We start from the raw sequence: 24,733 nt of genomic DNA, 5'->3' as shown, positions 1-24,733 counted from the left end.
CATGTCATCCATTATTACCTCTTTCTGTCTCAAAGGATGAAACAGTCTTTTCTACCTAAGTCTTGACCCTGTTCTTCCCCACACCTTTGAGCACCTCCTTCATGTATCCTACCCACCTTACAACTCTTCCCATCTTTAAAATCTCCCTCACCATTTTTCTTTTTTAAAAAAATTCTATTTTAGGCTCAGTGGTACATGTGAAGATTTGTACCATAGGTAAACTCATGTCACAGGGTTTATTTTGTCACCCAGGTATTAAGTCTAGTACCCAATAGTTATCTTTTCTGCTCTTCTCCATCTTCTGCCCCCTCAAATACACCCCAATGTCTCGTTTCTTTCTTTGTGTTCATAGGTTCTCATCATTTAGCTCCCACTTTGAAGTGAGAACATGCAGTGTTTGGTTTTCTGTTCCTTTGTTAGTTTGCTAAGGATAACAGCCTCCAGCTCCATCCATGTTTCTGCAAAAGACAGAATCTCATTCTTTTTTATGTCTGCATAGTATTCCATGGCTTCATTATTTTTCATTCACCTCTTACTCAACTTACTTATTCTTCTAGAAAGAAATAAAGCACACATGTCAGGCATCCTGATAGGATCTTGAATACACAATTTCCTTAAGTAGTCACTCCTGTTTCCATTTTATCCTTTAAATAAATAATTCTTTAAAATAAATGTCTAACTCAGTTTCTCTACTTTCTTCATTCCCATTCATTCTTAAGTCATTCAACTCAAGCAGTCTGTTCCACACGCCCAAGAAAGTGTCCTCATTCTAATCACCAGTGCCCTCCTCATGGCCATATCTGATGGACACTGGTTTTCATCCCTTTTGACCCCTCTGTAGAATTTGACACTATACATTTTATTTCTCCTTGAAAGTTCTCCTTTAACTTACCTCTCCACATTTTCTTTGCCTACAATTTTTCTTTTTACCCTTTAGAACATAAAGTTTAGATTCTAGTCTTCTTTAAGGCTCCGTCTGAATTCCTCCTTTCTACTTACAGAACACATTCACAAGTGATCTCTCAGTGACTTCCAGTACACCGATGGACGAGTGGTTCACAAACCGCTCTCTCTCTCACTTCCTTTTTTTCTCTACACCACCACTTTCATGTTGTCAGCTACTTTAAAGACTCCTCCACTTAGATGACCAGAAGCTGCCTCAGTGTAGCTTCAGGGTTATTAACTCAACTAATTATCTTTACCCTCAAAGTCTCCTCTCCCTGTTTTCCTTACCTTGGTTTATGATACCCAGAGAGACATTTTTTTAGCCATTCTTGGCTTTTCAGTCTCCTCTACAATCAAAATCCATATTGAATCATTCCCACATAATTTTTGTCACTTTAGTATCTGTGTAATCTAGTCCTTCCTTTCTTTCCATAATGCTTTGTTTCCATGAACTTTGTTCAGGAACATTCTTTCGTATATTAATTGATTCTGTTGTCCATTCATTCAATTAATGCTTACCAAGTGCCATGTAATGACACTATGCTAAGGGCTAAAAGTGGAGCTTACGCTCTGATGGGAGACACAGATAAATAAGTTACCGTATAGCATGATAAAGGCTAGATAAGGGGAAGATCGGTTTGATGTTCGAGCACATGGGAGAGTTCCTAATTCCTTACTAGAGGGTAAGAGAGGCATCAGAGAAGGCTTCCCAGAACTGTTCCCTAAGATGAGGCTTAAAGAGAGACGACAACTTATCCGTGTGAAGTTGAGGGCAAGAATATCCATAAAGAGGGATCCACATGTGCTGAAACCCAGAGTGGCTGAGCACATGGCTTGCTTCAAGAACTGAAGAGGGCAGAGTGGCCAGAGCCTAGATTTCTAATGGGGTGATGGCAAGAAGCAAGACTGGAGAGTAGGGCAGAAACAAATGATATGTGGCTTGTAAGCTCTGTCAAGGGGTTGACCTTTTTTTCAGCAAAGAAGTGACATAGTCAAATTGTCAGTTTAGAAAGATATCTCTGGTATGCTAGGGGGAAGATGATCAGGCTGAGAACGGAGAGGGAAGACCAGCGAGGACGCTGTTGTAGTAATCCAGGTATGAAGTGACACTGCCCTGACCATGGGCATGGAAACCAATAAGGAGATGGACATGTTTAAAATACTCGTATGTGGGCATCAAGGGTGATGTCCTGGAAATATGGGACATGTTCAGCACTGAGGTAGGATACAGAGAGGGAGACCAGGTTTTGTGGGAGTAGATGAAGGTACCAGAAGGATATCCAACTGCTCCTTCTTGGTCTCTTGTCCCATCTGTCTTTGTCTTCTGGCCTATTAGCTTTGGTGGCACCAGCACTCAGTCCTCCTCTCTTCATTCTCTACACTCCTCTCTTCAGAGGTCCCATCCACTCTCATGGCTTTTCATGACGTCTACATGCTGACAACTTCTTAATTTAAATCTCTAGCCCAGACCTTTCTCCTTAACCTCGGGACTCAAACATCCAACTGCATGCCTGGCATCTCCACTTAGATGCCTAAAAAATATCTGTCAGGCTGGGCGCAATGGCTCTTGCTTGTAATCCCAGCGCTTTGGGAGGCTGAGGTGGGTGGATCACTTGAGGTCAGGAGTTCAAGACCAGCCTGGCCAACATGGTGAAACCCTGTCTCTACTAAAAATACAAAAATTAGCCGGGTGTGGTGATGCATGCCTGTAATCCCAGCTACTCAAGAGGCTGAGGCAGGAGAATCGCTTGAACTTGGGAGGCGGAGGTTGCATGAGCCAAAACCGCATCACTACACTCCAGCCTGGGCAACAGAGTGAGACTCCATGTCAAAAAATAAAAAATAAAAAAACCTCCATCATGGGCAAAACTACATTCCTGGTCTCCTCATATCCTACAAACATGCTTCACCAACCAGAGTCTGCATGTCAGTAACTGGCAAAGTCATTCTCTCTGTTAAAAAAGTCAAAATCCTTGGCATATTATTGACTCCTTTTTTTCTCACATGCCTCAGATCTGACTCCATCAGTAAATCAGGATGGAGTTTGATCTGAGGCATGTGACAAAATAGTTAGCTCTGTCTTCAAAATAGAACCGGAATTCGGCCACATCTCCCCACTCTCCCCTTCCTTCCTGGCCCAGGCCACCAGGTCCCCCTCCTGGAACACCACAGGAGCCTCCCAGCTGGCCTCACCACTCCACTGTTGCCCTGAACTGCCCCTCAGCCTCTAGCAGTCTTCTCTCCCACACGATCGAGGTGATTACATTCCAACATAATCCCCTCCTTGTTCAACACCCTGCAATGACTCCCCATTTCACTCCAATAAAAACCTGAATCTCCCGGGGGCCTGCATGGCCTTAGATGCTCTGCTTCTTCGTCCTGTCTGATCTCAGCTCCCGGTCACCAAAGTCTAGGCTTACCGGCCCCCTCGCTGTGCTTCAGACACACCAGACACACTTAGGTCTTCCTTCTTGCCTCTGCCCAGAAATCTCTTTTCCCATCTCAGCTGGGAAAAGCCATCTTCCCAATTTCCAAACTACAAAGCTATCCCTGTACCTCTCCTCCAGGCAGTTCTGATGCCCCAACCTTACTTTTTGTTTTTCCCTGTAACACACATCAACTTCTAAAACACTACATCATCAACTTGTTATGGGTATTAATTGCTGCCCCCAGCTAAAATGTAAGTTCCACAAGAGCAGGGGTGTTGGGTTTTGTTTACTGATGTATCCCAAGCATCTGACGCATAGTAGGATCCCAGTAAATATTGGTCAAATTTGCTCTTAAATAGCTGTTGCATAGACAAAAGTGATATTGGAGAGATGGATTTCGGGATTCTCTGGAGACTCTTCAACAAAACATATCAGACTTTCTGTAATGTGGCCGCAGCCGAACCTTATACCTTCCTCCACTGTCAACCCGGCCCACCTGGCCTCTATACAAATTGCAACTTCCTGGGCAACCCTGCACCTTCTCCCCAGGTGCCTGTGTGCAAGTCCACTCCATCCAGACTGTCTGTCCCCTACCTCAGCTGCGCCTGAGCAGCTCCAACTTATCCTGCAAGACACAGCTCAAGTAGTATCCCTCTGAAATACTCCTTGGCCCCGCTTTCTGTCTGTGTGGTTAGCTCTTCTTCCCCGTGCTGCTCCACTGACATGCTCACACCTTTACACACAGCCTGGGAGTGTTGTGGGTGGAAGGTGGGGATTCCCAGTCAAGGGGCAACACCTGTATGGTTGGAAAAGTTATTTGTTTTCATTTCTTGCCCTCTGTTCTCTCTTCTGTTTCTCTCCTCTCCCATAAACACACATACCGCCTATATACACACAACCTGTCCTGAATTGCTTTTCCTTGAATTGATGAGTTACATAAATGCAATCCTGAGCACAGTTGTTTTCAGGTTGTCCTAATCTTTTGCTTTATTGATTTTTCAAGGATCCAGAGTGTTTACTGAGTTTCAGAAATTGGATTCTGTACTTATTTTTCTGTACTATCCTAGTTTTACGAGAATCCATTTGCTCAGCATTCTCTATTCGTTTAAAAGTGTTTAAGATTTTTGTAAACTGTTTTGTTTTGTTCTTTATTTTCTGGTGACATATTGACCTCAACATAATGCTATTTATATGCTTTAATTCTTCTTCCAACACTGTTAGAATTGCATTATGTTCACCCAAGGAATCCACATCTGTACAAGATATGACCAGGGGCTATTCCTTCACATTCACAGTATTCTCATGATTTCTAACAATTCTTGTCTACTTTGCCTAAATAAGAAAAGGTCATATACTGACAATTTTGATCGTGAAAAAGAGACCTTAGTTCATTTCAGTGTCAGAGTCTACTTGCAAACATTGATTTCCAGAAAAATTTCTCAGGTGTGAGCAAAATAAGCAAAATAATTTCAGACCTAAGAGAAAAATAGCATTACAAGGAACGCCCACCTCATTCAAAGGCTCTACGTTTTCAGGCAAGAGGGGCCCTGGCCTTTGGCACCCTCACACCTCTCCCCTTTGTCTCTCTGTCTCTGCGTGCTGATTTTTCTTTCTTTATGTGACAGCCTCTATGAAAAGAATGGGGTTCACTCACCACCTGCATTCCTCCACAGCCATCTGATATCTGCTTTCGATAACAGCAAAGGAAACTGATCAGTCATATAAATTCAATCCTGAGCACAGTTCCTCGTTTGGAATTGTACCATGCTTTATGCCGAGGACATTTTCAAACAAGGAGGGAGGGAATGTCTGATTCATTCGTGAGTAATGTACCAGCTTCCTCTCCAACTTGTCTCCCTTCAGTGGTTCACATTCTGACTGTTCAGTCGGTTTATCCTTTCCAAACCCTGTAGTTGAATGCAACCGGCAAAGGTTGCTTGGCTTATCATTTTTTTTTTTTTTTAATATATAGACTTGGAAAGATGTTTCTCAAATGTGATTTGTGGATTTATGTTATTCAGTGTTCCTGGATTAATTGAACAAAAATTGGTAACACTACTACACAGTCTGAATCACAAAATTATGTCCATTCATTTGGCTGAAAAATATGAAAAAAAAAGTACTTGTATAGGTTTTCATGCATTTTAGCACTTTCTTTACATTGGGGAAGTTCAACCTTCACACTTTCAATGGCAATGAAACATTTTTGTTTGACCTACAATTTATTAATGGGACAAAAGCCCATCTGTCAATCAGGGCTCTGAGAGTTCAACGTAATTTCTGAACAATATTTTTTACATTATGCACAATGGTGAAAACAAATGTCCATTTATTCTTCTTTCCCAGAAGTTGAGTACTTTCAACCATTCTTAAAAGGACAAAGATGTTTGCTGACAGAATATGAATTTATAAAGGATAATCTTGAGGATATAATGGCATTCTATTCTTTTTATCTTTACTCTTGCCATATCAGAGTTGGATAATGGTCTCAATCATATGTTACAACTAGAAAATGCACAATTGGCTTATTCTTTTTTTTTTTTTTCTTGAGACGGAGTCTGGCTCTTTCGTCCAGGCTGGAGTGCAGTGGCGCAACTTCGACTCACTGCAAGCTCCACTTCCCGGGTTCACGCCATTCTCCTGGTTCAGCCTCCCGAGTTGCTGGGACTACAGGCGTCCGCCACCACGTCCGCTAATTTTTTTTTTTTTTTGTATTGTTAGTAGAGACGGGGTTTCACCATGTTAACCAGGATGGTCTCAATCTCCTGACCTCGTGATCCGCCCGTCTCAGCCTCCCAAAGTGCTGGGATTACAGGCGTGAGCCACCGCGCCCGGCCTACAATTGGCTTTTTCTTATGCTAAGAGGCAGCAATTTTCAACTTTTTAAATGATTATAGGACTAAGAGGGGATGCAAAAGCTGATAAGAATCTGAATAAAAGCACTATCTGTCAAAGAAACAACATTTGTGTAATAACCAAGAAACTGTTTAGAGCACCCCCTGGAAACATTAATTATAACACATGCAAATCATTCCTGTACGAAGCTTAACTTGTTTATCTCCTATAGCCACCTGTATTCGAATTTTTTAATAAGCTCATTTATTATAAATAAAGCATGTAAATCAACCTGGGAATACCTTTTCTGTTTCAGAAATTTCATGTAAATGACAGGCTGCCACGTACAGAACAACTGTAGGGGGAAAAAGTTTCTTTACTCCCTTTCACATAGTTATACCTTCATGTGACACTTAAAACCACCTGTCAGGAACTTTTAAAGCATGATTTAGCTGTACAGAAGCAAAGCCAAAAATGCTATGCAGTTTTGCAATACATATATGCCACAGAAACCTTAAAAAACATTCTAACCCAAAAGATAAATAGGTTTGGCCCAAATCTTTTTAATCTGAGTTTTGTGGGTAAAAAAGATTATTGTTCCCTTATTTTTCCCCATTTGCTGACAACTAGGATTGTCATATAAAATACATTTATGGGACATACTTACACTAAACAAATTATCTGAAATTCAAATTTAACTCAGCATCCTATATCTTTACTTGCTAAATCTCAGTTGGGATATGGGCTTACTCTTTTTTTTTTTTCCTGAGGCAGAGTCTGGCTCTGTCATCCAGGCTGGAGTACAGTGGTGTGATCACGGTTCACTGCAGCCTCAACCTCCTTGGCTCAAGTGATCCTCCCACCTCAGCCTCTGCAGTAGCTGGGACTATAGGCACATGCCACCATGCCTGGCTAATTTTTTTATTTTTTGTAGAGTTGGGGTTTGCCCAGGCTGGTCTCAAACTCCTGAACTCAAGCAATCGTCCGGCCTCAGCCTCCAGAAGTGTTGGGATTGCAGGCGTGAGTCACAATGCCCAGCCTGGGCTAACTCTTTTTTAAAGAGTTAAAATACTGGTTCCTATTTGTTTTTACTTCTTTAGTACGGGAGGCCGTTACTGTGGCCTCTGTCTTGGGGGGCAATTTTCGAAGGACTTCAAGAACTTGAACCGAGGTTAGAGGAAAACCACAAGATGGCTAAAGGGTGGGAAAAGAAGAAATAACACTATTTAAACTGTGGATGAGAGGACTAAAGTGATGAAGCAGTCACCAGGTATTTGGAGTGGTCTCACCCAAGGGACTGTGCCAACTTCCTCATTTTTTGAGGGCAGGCAGAAACTGGCCGAAACACAAGTTAGGATAATAAGCATAGTAGCTACATTTATTAAATGCTAGGGTGTGCTGCATAACTGAATGCAGTTTCTCACAGTTTATCTCCAACTCTCATGGCCAACCCATGAGATGTATATGATTATCCCCATGTTTTGAATGTAAGAAACTGACACTCAAATCAGAAGGCATGTCAGCGAAAAAGGCCATATTCACATCCCATTTAAGTCTGTCGGACAGTAAAGCCCACACTCTCTCCACTACACTCCACCTTGTCTCCGGAATATTTTGGGGTGTTTAAATGTGATTATGCCAAAGAGCAGTTGAATGGGCTGAAAAATTCTGAAGATTCCTCCTGTCCCTTCTATTCACTGTTAGAAACCATTGTCAAGGTAGTGTCTGGCTACCATAGAAGGGATTTTTGACACAGCCTATTGTTTTATCTTTTTAAAGTCAATGTAGCGCTTTTGATGATCGTAACACTAACTGTAAGTCTTTAGGCATAAGAATCAAACATTCAGTCAAGCATGTTTACAAATTTGCTTTCAGCCCAGTAGATCTATCCACTTTTCCATTTAGGTTACAAATTTAGATTTCAGAGTTTATCCTGTTATCTTCAAATCCACGGACTGTACACTCTTTGAGGGAAGAAACTCTTAGTATCTAGTCAGGTACATTGCATGCATTGGGTGCTCCCAAATACTTGATTAATATCTTATAATACAATGTAATATGATTCTTCATAAACAGTGAGTGTTTATAAACACAGTATTTTAAATGTCATCAGGAATCTTCTATTGGAATCTTAACTTTATTTTAATAGGCCTACTTTTAAAGTTAATAAACATAATATAAATGTGGACAGGGTCAAGATTTTTCCTTAGGATTTCACTCTGGCAAGTATTCCTGGAAATTTAGCCATGGCTGTTTTTATGACTGTAATTTCCTTAATATGGGGCTTCAGCCATATTCCATCATCATAAATCCCTTTCTTGCACTTAAAAGCAATGTTAAAATATTTTCCAGTTTCTGTATCTTAACTCTTTACTTAGATCCATTATTTCCATTTTGAGATTATCTTATGTAAATATTGTAGAAGATTTTGGAATTATATAATAAGAAAAAACTAGTATACCACCTCAGAAATCTTAACTAATAGATATGTTCCCAAATGCAAAGTGAAATATTTAAAATAATTATTCAAGTCCCAATGACTTGAATATTTTACATAAAGTTGGTTTTATGCACTTGACTTTGTGTTTAAACTCAAGTTTGTAATATTTTCTACTGGACATTGTTAGTTTAGGACTTTTTCAGGTGCAAGGAATAAAAAGAATCATTACTAAACTTGTTTTAAAAAAAAGAAATAAGCAAGAAAAGAAGAAATTTTACTGGCTTCCCTTAGCTTAAGACATGGCTGGATATAGATGCTCAAACAATCACATCAGGAGTCTGCCTCCCTCCGTGTCTGGGCTCTCTGGCCTTTTGGGTCAGTTTCATGCTCAGGCTGGCTTTTTCCACATAGTGGCAAAGATGGGCATCAGACATCCCAAGATAAAATCATCTTTAGTGCTCATGCTCTCAGAAGGAAAGAGGCCCTCTCCCAGCATCCATATTAAATCCCCGAAGAGATTCTGTTTGGCCTTGCTTTGGCCACATACTCAGCCCTGACCAAGCTCCATGGCAAGAGAATAGAGTTCATTGAAAGGCCAGCCTGGTTTGCACACTCATTCTGTGTTGAAAGATGTAGATAGACCATGTGATTGACAGTCCCAGCAGATAGGAGAGGGAGAGTTTTCAAAAGAGTTGCCAGTATAAGAGACAGTGGATTCTGGGAAGGTGAAAAGAGGTATTTATTAAAATACTGTGCCTTTGGAATAAAAATCTTTTCCAAGAAATGCAAACAATTTAAAACAATTCAAATAAGCATCATGCATTTTAAAACAATTAGAAGTACACTCAGAATAACTGAATTTCTTGTTTAGATTTCAGCTAATATTTTCTCCTCTTTGAACCTTAGTTTTGTCATCTGGAAACACAGGATAATGCTTACCTTATAAGATAATCACGATTAGAAGAGATGATGGAACTGACCATATCTGTGTACTATAAGGTGCTATCTACATAGTTACAAATTATGACTGCTAAGAAAATTAATCCCTAAAGAAAGCAAAATTACCTGTGTCAAGGTTTAGAAAGTCTCTCTCTCAAGAAAAAAGTTATTCTATTGCCTCTGTTGGTTTTTTCCTGAGGAATCAGTGTTTGAATACACTATACATTTTTGTAGGCTCTGCAATGATTTTATGATGAGGACAGTGATAGTGTTGACAGTTGCTCAATGAATACTTAGAGATTTAAATATATTGCTAGATTTCTGGGAAATGAAAAGACCAATGTAAGCTACTTGAATGAGAAAACTAGAGGTGGGCAGATGGTGGACAGATCAAGTCGCTGGTTTTAAAGGCAGGCTGAACTGATATTTGTAGCTGTTAATAACAGAGCCATCTTCTTTAAAGGAAGTACTCCTAAATATCAATAGTTTAGTGGCCAAGGTGCCATTGAGATGATCACTGCCAGGAAATGTTTTGCCAGTGATATTACCTTAACTTTCATCTGAAAAGAAATAAAGAAATGTTTTATAGGTGATTCACTTTCACCTGATATGTGCACATTTTAAGAGAATGAATTAGTCAGTCCGTTTGAATCATCTTTACATGTTCCTTTTAGCAAGGAACTCAAAGTTGGTTAAATGGCTAGCACTATTTCAGAAAGAAAAAATAACAGAAACAATGAAAAGACAGTCTATATTGAAAGCCTGATCCAGACACATCATGGGGGGACAAATGTATCAGGGCAAAAATATACGAAAAGTGAAAGTATTTCTGGAGTATTTCACTACCAATATAAATATTAAAATGCTCACACAGCCAGATCTGGCAAGTTATATAGACGAGGAAGTGAAAGCAATATATGCCAAGTCAAGGCATTGGTGTAAAATGTAGTCATAGGGGAATAATCTCAGAGTTGAAAATTATTAGAAATGGAAAATACTTTGAAGTTCTTTAGTTCCACCCAGGAGTATGCCATTAAATATTTAATAACCATCCCCCTACAGGCTTTAATAAGCCCTGATTTGTAGTGTTTGCCAATTTCTATGGTGTCAATATACCCACCATGGCTTATTTCAGGCTACCAAGATGAAGTCACTGAAACACAAATTGGGAAGAGATACACATAGTAGGCTGTCATGAGCCAGCACACAGCTGGTTCAGCACTATAATTTTCAAATAAGTTGAGTAACTTGCTTGGGTCATACAAATAATTAGCTGCACTGCCACAACTAAAACTAGATCCTCTCCAGTGTTTGACCTCAGAATTGTGAATGCATTATGAGGAAAGCACCATGATTGATTGGTTGGTAAGCCCACGTGACTTTCTGTCCTGGTTAAGTTGTCCTTTAAGGGCCTCTGTAGACATTTCCACATTGAGTTTAAACTATAATCTGTCTATCTCCACTACTGGCCTGAGAGCTCATTGACATTTCAAAAGTGTTTTATCTTTGTATCTTCAGCACTCTGTACAGTATCTGACACTTAGATGCTTGTAAGTGTTTGTTAGGGGCCGTGTACAAACAATAGAGAACATGCATTGACCTACTACGTGCCGTGCAGTGTTCTACATGCATTAACTCATTGAATCCTTAGACTAAGTCTCAAAAGTGAGGTAGGTGCTATAATCCTGCCCATATTTTAATAGAGGCTTAGACCTATTTGCCTAAGGTAACATAGACAGTGAATGGATTCAAACCCTAAAATCTGGCCCAGTGCCTGTGCACTTGGCCTCTCAGCTGTCACTCATTTAACTAGCAGTTATCATCTTAGTGCCCAGCTCAGCAGCAAATACGTCTAAAAGGTCTCCCTCCTTTCCTTAGCAAGGACACAAAACATTTCCCAGAAAAGATCTGATCTGACCAACATACACCTTTGTTAATGGGGACGGGCCTTTATTAATGGGAATGATCAAGGAAATGGGGCATTTTTGGTGATTACATTTTCTCATTATCTGAGGTTTGAACAGAAACTTCTATTGTAATTAAAATTTCTATCGTCGACAATGGGCCCTAGTCCCATTGTTTTCTTTAATTTAAAAAGTTAACCTTTTTTTGATGTATTCACTTGAAAAATGGCATCACCATATGGTAACAGATAATGTAAAGAAGGTATAGGAGACTAAGGTACTAACTCCAACTGTGTTCTGCAATGGTTTTTCTTTAAATAGAAAATATATTCTCCTTCCCCACTGATTTTCAATCTCATCAAATGAAATAACACAAAGCCGATTTCTACATGTGTACATTTTCTTGGATTCTTGTCCACAATACAGTGTGTGACTTATGTGCCAACCTTAAGATAGGAATCTTATTTTAAAAACGTAATTTAATACAATATCTCTTTTTTTTGACGGAGTCTTGCTCTGTCACCAGGCTGGAGTGCAGTGGCGCAATCTCAACTCACTGCAACCTCAAACTCCCTGGACTGCCTCAGCCTCCCAAGTAGCTGGGATTACAGGCACACGCACCATGCCCAGTTAGTTTTTGTACTTTTAGTAGAGACAGGGTTTCACCATATTGACCAGGATGGTCGTGATCTTCTGACCACATGATCTGCCCACCTGTGCCTCCCAAAGTGCTAGGATTACAGATTATTTTGCAGCCTTCTTCAAAAACCCTAGACGAAAAAACGACATTCACACTTCACACTGCGTTAATGGGCATCAACTAACATGCAAATTGGTTTTAATACTTTTCTCCCTTTTGGCAATAATAATTCATTTGTTTCCTTTCTTTCATTATCATTTCTACAGAAAATACAGCAATAAATTATTTATTAGGCTCAATTTTGTTAGATACACTGATACCATATTGATAAGTGCAGTTAACTTTTCACATAATATTTATTTTCCCCATTATGCTCTAGATGGTTTAGATACGTATTTGCCGTTTGGTTTACAGTTTGTATTTGCCCTCTAGTAGAACAATTTGTCCCTAATCCTTTTCTTCTATTCCTTGTTATTCCCTCTACCAGCACCAAAAATTTGCTAGTACATTGCAAAACAATGAGAATTACAGATAAAATAGCAAGCATTTATATGTACTCTTTATTGATCAAAGTGCTTTCAGAGATGAGATCTCTTTTTGATCCTTAAAATGGTCATGTGAGAATATCCGACCCTGGGACTCAGAGGTGGATGATTGCCTGGAGTCACACAGCTAGAGAGGGAAAGGGCTGGAATCAGAGGTCTGATTGTCTGACTTCTGTTCTAGTGCATGCTCCCGCCTCGCTTGGGAAGCTGCTTCGGTATAGTGAAGCACTTAAGAGCATGAATGGGTTCTCTTTAGGCAGACGTGGAATTGAAGCCTGGCTCTAACTGTGTGATTTTAGCACGTTTGCTTATCTAGAAGAGAAGGATAATAATACATCCTTCTTCACAGGGTGTTGATGAAGAGTAAATCAAAGGGTTTAGCAGAATGCCTCGCACATGGTAAGCACTCAGTATATGTTCTTGTTATTTTTATTATTACATGGCTTTGCCTTACTGAGGCTTCATCTTTTCCTCTGGTCCAACTACAGTTCTCTAGCTCTGCTTATCCCTTCATAGTCTGTACCCCCAATGACATGATTTTGGCTCACTACAATCTCCGCTTCCCGAGTTCAAGCAATTCTCCTGCCTCAGCCTCCCAAGTAGCTAGGATTACAGGCACCTACCACCACACCCAGCTAATTTTTTTGTAGTAAAGATGGGGTCTCACCGTGTTGGTCAGGCTGGGTTCAAACTCCTGACCTCAAGTGATCTGCCCATCTCAGCCTCCCAAAGTGCTAGGATTACAGGCATGAGCCACTGTGCCCAGCCAGGGTTCTTCATTCTTTATCCTCCTTTGAGACTCAGTTCTAGCATCATTTCCAGTGGAGTTGGTCTCCCTTCCTCTGCATTCTGATAACCGTTAACCCACTGCCTCCATCAAGTGACTTGAGCTTCCCAGGGAAAGGCATCATGCCTTTGTAGACATCCAATAAATGTTGGTAGAAGAAAGGGGGGGTCCTGCCAATAATCATATGTCTTTCCCACGATTTAAGAATAAACTCCTTTTCACCCTGTTACTGCTTTCTGCTTGTCTTCCCTTTGACAAACATTCTACTTCTTCGTTACCCATTCCCTCAGTCTAACATCTGACCCTGCTATAGAAACTACTGCCTTGAAGATCAACAAAGAGGTTCCATGTGGACCAACGTCCTCCTTCTTGAGACCCTCGCCTGGCTTTTGTGACACAGTGCAGTATTTGCTCTGTTGATGCCTCACTGACCTTAACCTTCCTTGACTCCTCCACAGATTTCTCTACTGTGCCTATCCCCGAAGATTTAGGTCATTTGCCTTCTCTTCTTTCATCTAGTCTGTTCATGAACAGACCCATTCTTGGTTTTAACCATCACCTCTATGCAGATAATGTGCAAAGTTTATTTCTAGTCCGAGTGGAGTCTCTGTTACTCAGCCAATCAAGTTCTAAATTGTTATTCCTTCTAGTGCAGCAGTGGAAAATACCTGACACTCATGTGTCTCACTTAAGACAGATATTGTTTCATCCAAGACTGATCATGCCGCTTTCCCAGTCAAGGCAGGCTTCTCAGAATCCTTCTCATTTCCACCTCTGTTCTTTGGCACTAATGCTCTGTCTGCTCAGAGTTTTCATTCTTCACTTGTTCCAGGCACCTGTTTCCTGGTGAATAATGTAAAACCTAGTAGTCATCCTTATAGGAGAACATGCACTCATTTCCCAGCAGCACATCCGACTCAATGTTGTTAAAACCAATCTACCGTTCCCATATATTCAGCCTAACTTCCCAGTGCAGTCTATCCTAGTTTTTTAACTTGTTCTACTTTTCCAAGATAACTGCTAATCATCTTTGTTTGTCTTTGCTTTCTGTTTTGCACTGTGTTTGATACATTAGGGTATCAAATCCTACTTACTCAAACATGTCCCTTATTCATTTCTTCTATCCTTGAGGCTACCATATTTGTTCTGGCCCCTGTTACCTCATTGTGGGATATAAAAATAGCCTGTCAACTGGTCTTTCCATTGCCAGGTTCTCTCTGTTCTAGGCCACCCTGACTCCAGATCAATCTTCCTAGAGTAAAACCTTCATTGTATCACTCTCTAGCTCAAAATTCCCTAATGATTATTGATCACCTCTTAAAGTCCCCAATTCTTAGACTATTAGTAGGGTAAAATTATTTTTGATTTGGAGTCAAAAAGTTTTGGATGCAAATTTTGTCTACTACCCTTAACCGTTACGTAACTTCGAATTTGTGGCTTAATTTTTATTCATCATCTATTCAGTATCTATTCGTTTAACACCTTCTGCATCTCAGGCTCTGTACCAGGTACTTGGGATACAATGATGAGCCAAACAAACTTTGTCCTTGCTCTCCTGGACCTCACAACATAGTGAATTTGTCTCTGTTTCTCACAATCATAATAATCCTAAGTACGGGCTGTGATTTTTTTCCCTTGATGCTTGTAGCTTTTGGTTTGTGCTATGCAGGGTACTGTAATGCCATGGACAGTGCCTCAATAATCAGCATATATGGGTTATCACTCAGCCACATTGCAGCTTCACTGAAGGGCAGCGGCTATGTCCCATTTCCCATAGTGCAAGCACAGAGCCCTGCACATACCGGTTGCTCAGCGATTTCTGATGTGGTTTTTGTAGATCTAGGGTTAGTCTTTGGCACAGTCATAATGCCTAGTATGTTTTTTAGAGGCTCCCCCTCTACTATCAGAATTATGCTATTTTTAAAAAGTCATACCTATTTAGTTTATACTCATTCTAAGGCCTCTCCTTTCCAACCTACTACCTTGCCTGTAATTATTATAAGGAGAACTCACAATGTTCATAACTTGTGCACCTTAAGTTTTAAAAACTGAATAACAAGCTCATTCATGTTTCCTCATAGAAATACTGTCTATATGCATACAATGAAATGTTAAAATAATGTACTTTTTACTAAATAGCTTTTTGACTTGGTAATGAACAATATGTTGTTTTTCCCTGAGAAGTAGTTCTAGGACTTTGGTTCTGAAGATTATGTTTTATTTTATACATTTTCAGCCTGCTGTTGTTCAGTTCCCAGTGATCCTACATTAAACATTTGTCTGTCTAAAACAATAGGTTAACTGTAGCCAAATTATAATCAAACCATTCCTCTCCACACAAAATCCTATAAACAGCATGTGATCATATTGCTTCTAGAATTTATGATTGTTTTCTTCCAAAAGGAAGCTAAATTTAGCCTAGTAATTCTACATGCTCCCAAGAAAACAATGCCTGCTGTGATTTCTAGAATAAATGAATCTGAACCGCAGTTCCTTTACTTGACTAACAGAGAAACTTTAAATATCAACCTAGTCATTAGCCACAGTTATTAAACCACATTAAACAACCAGCAAGGGGTTAAGAAAGAAAGTTGCTATGTTTTTTCTTTCATTGCTGAATGAGTCTAACTTAGTTACTGTATCAGCCTTAATACAGAACATTGTTTGCATCTCAATGGTTCTCTAAAATTATTCGTTCATGGCTTGAGTTCTAAAATTAAGCTATGTGGAGTCATGTCCAACCGCACAATGCATCTTTATGTGAAACTGGCTAGAGTTTTTGTTTTCCTTCTATGTAAAAGTCCAGTTGGGAAGCTTTATTTCTGGTCATTTAAATGGTATAGGTCTTTCAGTTTTCTCTTCGTTTCTGACAACTGAACTGCTCTCGCCTTGAACCTGTTTTGGCAGATAAACCTCTCACAATGAAGGCCCCCGCTGTGCTTGTACCTGGCATCCTCGTGCTCCTGTTTACCTTGGTGCAGAGGAGCAATGGGGATTGTAAAGAGGCACTAGCAAAGTCCGAGATGAATGTGAATATGAAGTATCAGCTTCCCAACTTCACCGCGGAAACAGCCATCCAGAATGTCATTCTACATGAGCATCACATTTTCCTCGGTGCCACCAACTACATTTATGTTTTAAATGAGGAAGACCTTCAGAAGGTTGCTGAGTACAAGACCGGGCCTGTGCTGGAACACCCAGATTGTTTCCCGTGTCAGGACTGCAGCAGCAAAGCCAATTTATCAGGAGGCGTTTGGAAAGATAACATCAACATGGCTCTGGTTGTCGACACCTACTATGATGATCAACTCATTAGCTGTGGCAGCGTCAACAGAGGGACCTGCCAGCGACATGTCTTTCCCCATAATCATACTGCTGACATACAGTCGGAGGTTCACTGCATATTCTCCCCACAGATAGAAGAGCCCAACCAGTGCCCTGACTGTGTGGTGAGCGCCCTGGGAGCCAAAGTCCTTTCATCTGTAAAGGACCGGTTCATCAACTTCTTTGTAGGCAATACCATAAATTCTTCTTATTTCCCACATCATCCGTTGCATTCGATATCAGTGAGAAGGCTAAAGGAAACGAAAGATGGTTTTATGTTTTTGACGGACCAGTCCTACATTGATGTTTTACCTGAGTTCAGAGATTCTTACCCCATTAAGTACATCCATGCTTTTGAAAGCAACAATTTTATTTACTTCTTGACGGTCCAAAGGGAAACTCTAAATGCTCAGACTTTTCACACAAGAATAATCAGGTTCTGTTCCTTAAACTCTGGATTGCACTCCTACATGGAAATGCCTCTAGAGTGTATTCTCACAGAAAAGAGAAAAAAGAGATCCACAAAGAAGGAAGTGTTTAATATCCTTCAGGCTGCATATGTCAGCAAGCCCGGGGCCCAGCTTGCTAGACAAATAGGAGCCAGCCTGAATGATGACATTCTCTTTGGGGTGTTCGCACAAAGCAAGCCAGATTCTGCCGAACCAATGGATCGATCTGCAATGTGTGCATTTCCTATCAAATATGTCAACGACTTCTTCAACAAGATCGTCAACAAAAACAATGTGAGATGTCTCCAGCATTTTTATGGACCCAATCATGAGCACTGTTTTAATAGGGTAAGTCACATCAGTCCCCACTTACACACTGTGAGGTGTAAATTAGAAATAAGTATCAGTCTCAAAATGAATATCCAGGACTTCTTTTGTGCTTGGTAAATGGTATTTATCCAAAATAGTTGCAGATTTTTTCCAAGAAAATTTAGAAATTGAATCTTCATTTACACCTAAAATGGTATCTTTAAAATGTAATATGGTAACTAAAAGAGAAAATATTTTTACAATTCAGATTTGTGTGCTCGTGACACTTCAGATTATATTAAAGTTATTTCCCATATAAGATTTTGTAGTTCTGATCAGATTTACGCAGATTTTATCACAACAGCAATTCCCATAAAACATAATTATTGACATTTCTATATAATCTCTGCAACATTTACAAGATGCTCAAGCTAATTTGTACACCTTAAATAATTGTTCCTTATGAGATTATATTCTCTCACTGATACACAAATGATTAATCTGTATTCTTGACATTATTTAAAGGAACTTAACTTTAAAAAATCTCTTCTGGGCCGGGCGCGGTGGCTCACGCCTGTAATCCCAGCACTCTGGGAGGCCGAGATGGGTGGATCACGAGGTCAGGAGATCGAGACCATCCTGGCTAACACGGTGAAACCCCATCTCTACTAAAAAAATACAAAAAACTAGCCGGGCAAGGTGGCGGGCGCCTGTAGTCCCAGCTACTCAGGAGGCTGAGGCAGGAGAATGGCGTGAACCCGGGAGGCGGAGCTTGCAGTGAGCTGAGATCCAGCCACTGCACTCCAGCCTGGGCAAAAGAGCAAGACTCCGTCTCAAAAAAAAAAAAAAAAAAAAAATTCTCTTCTGAAATGCTGGTAAATAAAACATTTTTAAATGAGCTAGTATACTTCTGTAAACAACCTGTAAGAGTAGAGAGGAGATGTTTGCTCCCAAGTCCTTCCTTTAGAGCTTGACTTTAATCATGGACTTCCTTCTGGAAAAGACTTGTGTCTACCAAGTTCTAGCTTGGCACTTTACCTGGTTGGTATTTGACATTTATAAACATAAATATTTTGGTTGATGATTATTTATACGTATATGAAATGGTATTTTCATAGAAGCTGTTAGAGATATTCATGGTGCTATGATTTCAATATAGTAACAGCTACCAGCTATACCTGGAGAATTTATCTTGCTAGTCAGTTGATCACCTGGTCTGAGTGTTTGTTGTGGCTTTGAGTTTCTTCTATGACCATAATCAAATGAACAAATACTATAGCTTTTCTAAAGACAGTTTGACTTTGGCATGGTATGTTTCACTTACTTTAGCAGTTTTCAATATAAGATATAAAGGTTATAATTGCAATCAGGAAGAACATTAAACATGTCCTCAATAGCATAAAGTATTTAACTTGCTGAGGGGTAAGGGCATATTAATTCAGAAACAATTGGTTGACTTTTGCTGAAATGTCTGGGACACTTCTCTAGATGGAAACTGTAGTTAACTTTTTATGATGCTAGGAAAATACTTCCAAGAAAGTCAGTTCATCTTTTGGTGAACTAAAAACAAAACTTCCTTCCTCTCTCTTCCAAAGTCTATGAATATACATAAAATACATGCACATACATTCCAACTAAGACTTATTTCCCCCTGCATACATTTAATATATGTTGCAAAGAAGCAATAGAATTCCTCATGAAGCCCCCCTTTTCTTTACTAGAAACTACAAAAGAATGAAAGGAAACAAAATGATTTTCAGAAACCTGGGATTAGGAAATAAAAATATAATGTTAATAACATTACAGAGAAGATATTTTTCTGCACCCAGTAAGTTCATTCTGAGACACAAGTTTTAAAAGAGTCTATTAGGAATTCCTCCAGGGCTCCTAGAGCACATGAATTTGCTATTTAAATCTTTCTTTGTTAAAAATTAAAAAGAGGGGTAAGGCAAGAAGAAAATTAAAAAGAGAATTCATAAAGGTATATTGATATCTCATTTTTTAAATTTTGTACATTTCAATCCTTAGATGTAAAAATACTTATCAATTCTAGAAATTCTCAAAACATATCTGCATTTTATCCTACCCCTTTGACTTTTTTAGTGTTTTAAGGGACACAAAGAGATGGGATTATCCAATGAAATTCAGGTCAGTTTTATTGCCCAGGAAAAATTCCCAAAATGCACTAGCCACACCTGAAACCATTATCACTCCCATCACAAAAATTCTTGCGGGAAACAAGATGGAACTTGCCAACATAGTCTTCTTACAAAGGAAGCCAACTTTTACACTGGCCAAATTCCATAGACAAATACCTTCAAACCTCCTCTATTTATTTGCCTGTTTATCTTCTCTGGTTACAAAGATCAAACTTCTTCTGAGACTGAGACTACACATATTCTCTCTCTTCGTATAACCCATCCAGACCTCAGATTGTTCCAATAATGAGCATATAATCATTTCCTAGCTTAATGCCAAAATGAAGGCACCTAGAGTCATTCATCACACACAAAAAAAACAAAATGATTACAAGATCAAAGCTGTTTAGCAGGATTCTCAAGCAATAAGATGACTCCATTTTGTCTTGGCAGATTTACTTGGCCAGAAATCAGGTGACCCTTTTAATAATTTCTTGGAACTGAGTTTTTACTTTGGCATCAAGTTTGGTGAAAAGACACACATATTGTAGTTTTGTTATTAACATCTCTAATACATTTATAAAGGGACTCTTGCGGACAAGGTTAAGAAAGCTGCAGCTGTAACTTTCCGCTTATGCTTCTGCCCAGTCCTCAGTGTTGACACATTGCTGAAAGAGGGATTTCCTGGCACTCCTTGAGCTCTCCTCCATGTGCAAATAGTGTTTCTATCACAAGATCGGATAATGGGAGTTCCAGGGAAGGGCCTTTTACATTTTAGGGGTCCGGCAGGTGTACCAGGCCTGACTTGCTTATTTAGGATCACATATTATGTTGCTTTTTCCGGTCTCACATTTCATGAAATATGTCTATGCAGACTCTTCACATGCATCTTCTCATATTGATGACATCACAAAAGCCCTCTGAGTCATCTGATAATTCCCAGTGCTCATCATCTTCACCCATAAGCTATTTGTGCTTCAGAACTCTTTGTCTCCACATATGATGCTGTTTCTGGAAACTTATCCCAAGCCACAAGTGCCCACTTATAGAATACCAATGTTGTTGACTGTATCAGTTGTTCTATAAGAATATATTCTTGATCCTCACAATGTGTCTGTTTCTTATGTTGCTTTTGAAAGTGTTTCTAAAGAATTTGTTTACAGTGACTTCCAACATTGAGTACTGTGAGATTATACACCCACAAATAATTACTAAATCTGTTTAAGTATCTTTACCTTCTCCTTTACCCATTCATCAATCAACCTCTGTAAGCATCCTAAATTAGTATTGATTGAAGTTGTTTTAGGCTAATGCATATTCCCTAAATAGCACATTATTATTCAAAATAAAATAATTGAGAAAATTGTCCCATAATATGAATGGAACCTTTGTAAAGACCCATATGTAGGGAGAAAAAACCTTCATCTCTATTTGAGGATAAGCAGTAGCAAAAATTTCATTAACTTGCTTAAAATTAAGTGGAATTTAATTTTAAGACTGTGGAATCTCTAACAGTCTCTTACCTATAAGGGATTGATTAATGTGACAATTTCAGGAAAAAAACGAGAATCAGTACACATTGGCCCAATCTCCTACAAATGAGAATCGATACAGAATAAGAGAATTTTTTAAATCCCCAAATCAGCAAAGGTCCTGTTCCCTAAGTTATAGAATATTTATTAAAACAAGTGAAATAGTATATTCTGGAAAAAAATTTAATCAAAGTTGAAATTAGAAAAGGGTTCTTGAAATAGCGCTCACCTTTCAGAAAATACAGTTAATACACAAGACTGCTTTTCTTGCAGTTCTATTATCAAAGTTTTGCTCTATAGGTAAGCATTTGAAAGACTTGTAGCAAATATTTTCACCAACATCCTGACGACCTTAAAGATCAAAGTTGGATCAAGTGAAGGGGAAAAGCCTTTGGTGCCAGACACACCTGGGTGGAAGTCCTGGTTTACTGCATACCAGCCATGTGACTTCTGCCGCATTACCTAACTTCTTGGAGGCTGAGTCTCATTGGTAACATGCAGATAACAATATGTACCTCACAGGGTTTTGTGAAAATTTGGGATAATATATATGACGTACGTGGCACAATAAGATGACTATAAATTTAGCCCTTTGGGAGACAGCATGGACTAATGGAAAGAGACTGAAGTCAGAGATATGGGTTCAAATCCGAACTCCACCATTTTCTACCTGGATGGCCATGAGAGCATTATTTAAACTCTGAACCCATCATCTTGCATGCAGGACTATTGTGTGGACAGGTATATTAATAATATCTGTAAAAGGTCCCAACTTGGTCCTTGGCACAAAATAAATAGCAGCTATTATTGTAAGGATTACTTGCGTAAAGAAAGGCAAATTCAAATGATTGGATTATTTTCTGGAAGAGGCACTTTCTGGTTCTATTGTTTACAAGGGTCTTTCACTTCCCTCTCTGTTATGAGTTACCTGCCTCCATAATGCTTAATTTGTGTTATGTTATTCTTAAGATTTAATAGTTCCAAAAAAAAGATGGGGTGAGGAGCAGTGGTAGTTTGAGGGGGCAGAGGATGGGGAGAAAGACAATTGAATCAAAACTTTACTATAGTCAAGTTCGAAGGTATAATTTGTTCTCCTTCCTCTCACTTTCAATCCTAAGTATGCATGACATAAGATATTACTCTTATGTACTTTGTCATATCTTGCATTCAAGAATTTGCAGATAATGCAGTTTTAGAAAAAGTGAACCTCATAGGTTGTTTGTATTGGGCTTCCTTGTTTTTAAACATCATTTATACTCAAATTCAAAGAGTAGCCAACTGCTTCCCCAAATAAAGGAAACTTAAGGTAGTAATTTTCCATCTCCGTTTCACAGAATGCCAAAGTTAAAGAGTCACTACTCAGAGCCATCAAAGGAAGAAAGCGAAGTGATTAGAACAGCTTTAAAGGAGGACAAAAATTAAAACAAGATGCAAACAAGGAATAATAGGAATAGGCAGAAAAATAAACATACAGTGATGTTTCTTTAGTATGATTATAAAGATGATAGATGAGTAAAATTGAGTTACATTTAAGTTGTAATGGAAGAAAATAATTGCAGCCTTCCATCAGGAAACCACAAGGACCGTTATTGATCTGTCATCCTCAGGGCATGTCTCATAATATTTAATAAAATAAACAAAGATTTATAACTTTTATAGGCCATATATCTATAATCTCCCACACCACTTGAACTGTGAATGTGGAGTCAATGTTACAAATAACATCCCTGTAATTATACCGGTTTGGCATGCCTTATTTAAACAATCTAGCACTCTCAAGAGAATGTATTTTGTATTAGGGATGAAAAATGTGAAGTCAGATTATAGAGTTTTTTACTTATTGTGTTCAAAAATGAGAAAATGTTATCCAATATGAAAAATGTTGTTAGGGATTCTTCATTCTTAATATTAGACAGTCTTCCAAACCTAAATATTAAATATCTTGGCCATATGTCAAATGTAATAGCTATGAAAGCAAAATCTTGCAAGAAAGAAAATCCTTGAGGTATAAAGATTCCATGTACTTTTTAAAAAACGTAAGTAAAAGGTCATTAATTTTACACTTCATTTATTTTTCTTCTCTAGACACTACTTCATCCTCTCCTAGGCTCAGGCAGTCACTGCTTCCTAACTTCTTTATTTTAATTATCCATGCTACTCATTCCACGAAAAGTGGCATATTGCATTATTTTATTAAAAGAAATTTAAAATTAGTTTCTTTCCAGAATTTTGTAATGCCCCCTAAGATCACTGGGCACACCCTGGGGGTGTTAGAAAACATGTTACAAAATGAACCACTAATTCCTTTTGCTTTTTCCCTTCCTCTTGCTACCACTCTTTAAACCATTACGTGGCTCATTCACAGGCCTTTCTACCCCAGAAAAGATGAAAAAGCAAATGCATGATGTTTTTATAACCTAATAGCAAGAGAACACAATGCTGAAACTGTAACCAAAACTGTGGGTAGGTTTTACCATGGGTTATATTAATTCATGATATGATTGATAATATCTCTCACTTGTGTGGGGAATGAAGCGTTAACTATGCCACATGCATTTTAAATTAATTTGACATTCTTCTTAATGTCCTTTCAAACAGGTGGCATTATAACCTATGTCTTATTTAGGTAGTTGATTTCTACACGGAGATTCACCTGATAAAACTGGTGTCGCAAACAGGAAGGGGTTTGTACAAAATGAAATAAATCTTGAAGTTGATTTTTGTAAAGTCCAAATGTTAATTAAAAACTTTGAATTCACAACTCTGATACATGATATTTTCATTGACATAAACATGATTAGAGATTTCTGGAAGCATGTGGGATGCTGCATTGATAAGGATATGAACCTCCTTGAGTAATAATGGATTTTTTACTCTGAATACTGTTTCACATTTTGGGTATTACATCCTTACTTCAGACTTCTGCCTTATCAGTGGCCATCCCACCCTATGTTCTTATCTCCTCAGTCTAATAAGAAAAATGAGGACCTGTCAGAATTTGGATAGAAGACCCTCCAGGAATTTCTGCCACTGCTTATTCATGGGTTGGCACAGATACTGATTCAGTGGGCACACGGAGTTCACAATGATTCAGAGCCCAGATATGTGCCCTAAGTCACATCTCCAGCGTCCAGGGAGGACTGTAAAGTGCTCGTTACCAGGAAAATGAAACCAAGGGCTCAGCTACTCCTGAAGTCATTAAAACTCCTTCCCTTAATTTTTTTTTTTTAAATAGTGTATGTGGTAACCGAATCTAGGATCCTGGATACATTCCAGTCTGCTAATTACATCTTTTTTTCCAACTAAAATGTTCCAGGCAGGTTCATTTGCATGTGAATTACTTGCTGAGCCATGTTGACTTCCTATTCTAAAAGCCTTACTCTGCGTTGGGAAGCAGCTTACTGCACCTCACCCTAGACCTAGGCTAATGTTGGAGCAGACAAAGTGTAGCTACCCATATATACTTCAAAAATATTTTCCAGTCTCCCCACAAGAGGAACGAAAAATGTCTAGCAAT

General features: G+C 39.0%; 1 protein-coding gene across 1 annotated transcript in view; it reads left to right on the top strand.

Annotated features, from left to right (window-relative positions):
- The window catches only part of MET (MET proto-oncogene, receptor tyrosine kinase), a 116,739-nt gene that overhangs the window by 10,481 nt on the left and 81,525 nt on the right, over positions 1 to 24,733 (top strand). Inside the window, exons 2-3 of the mRNA XM_050785128.1 lie at positions 13,027 to 13,076; positions 16,372 to 17,585. Of these exons, the coding sequence (XP_050641085.1) occupies positions 13,034 to 13,076; positions 16,372 to 17,585 (1,257 nt within the window). The 5' untranslated portion in view covers positions 13,027 to 13,033. The remainder of the gene's footprint in view (positions 1 to 13,026; positions 13,077 to 16,371; positions 17,586 to 24,733) is intronic.

The sequence above is a fragment of the Macaca thibetana genome, chromosome 3, assembly GCF_024542745.1.
Source record: "Macaca thibetana thibetana isolate TM-01 chromosome 3, ASM2454274v1, whole genome shotgun sequence".
NCBI classification, from domain to species: domain Eukaryota; kingdom Metazoa; phylum Chordata; class Mammalia; order Primates; family Cercopithecidae; genus Macaca; species Macaca thibetana.
Note: the sequence above shows the minus strand (reverse complement) of the source record. Positions and strands in the feature narration are given on the sequence as shown.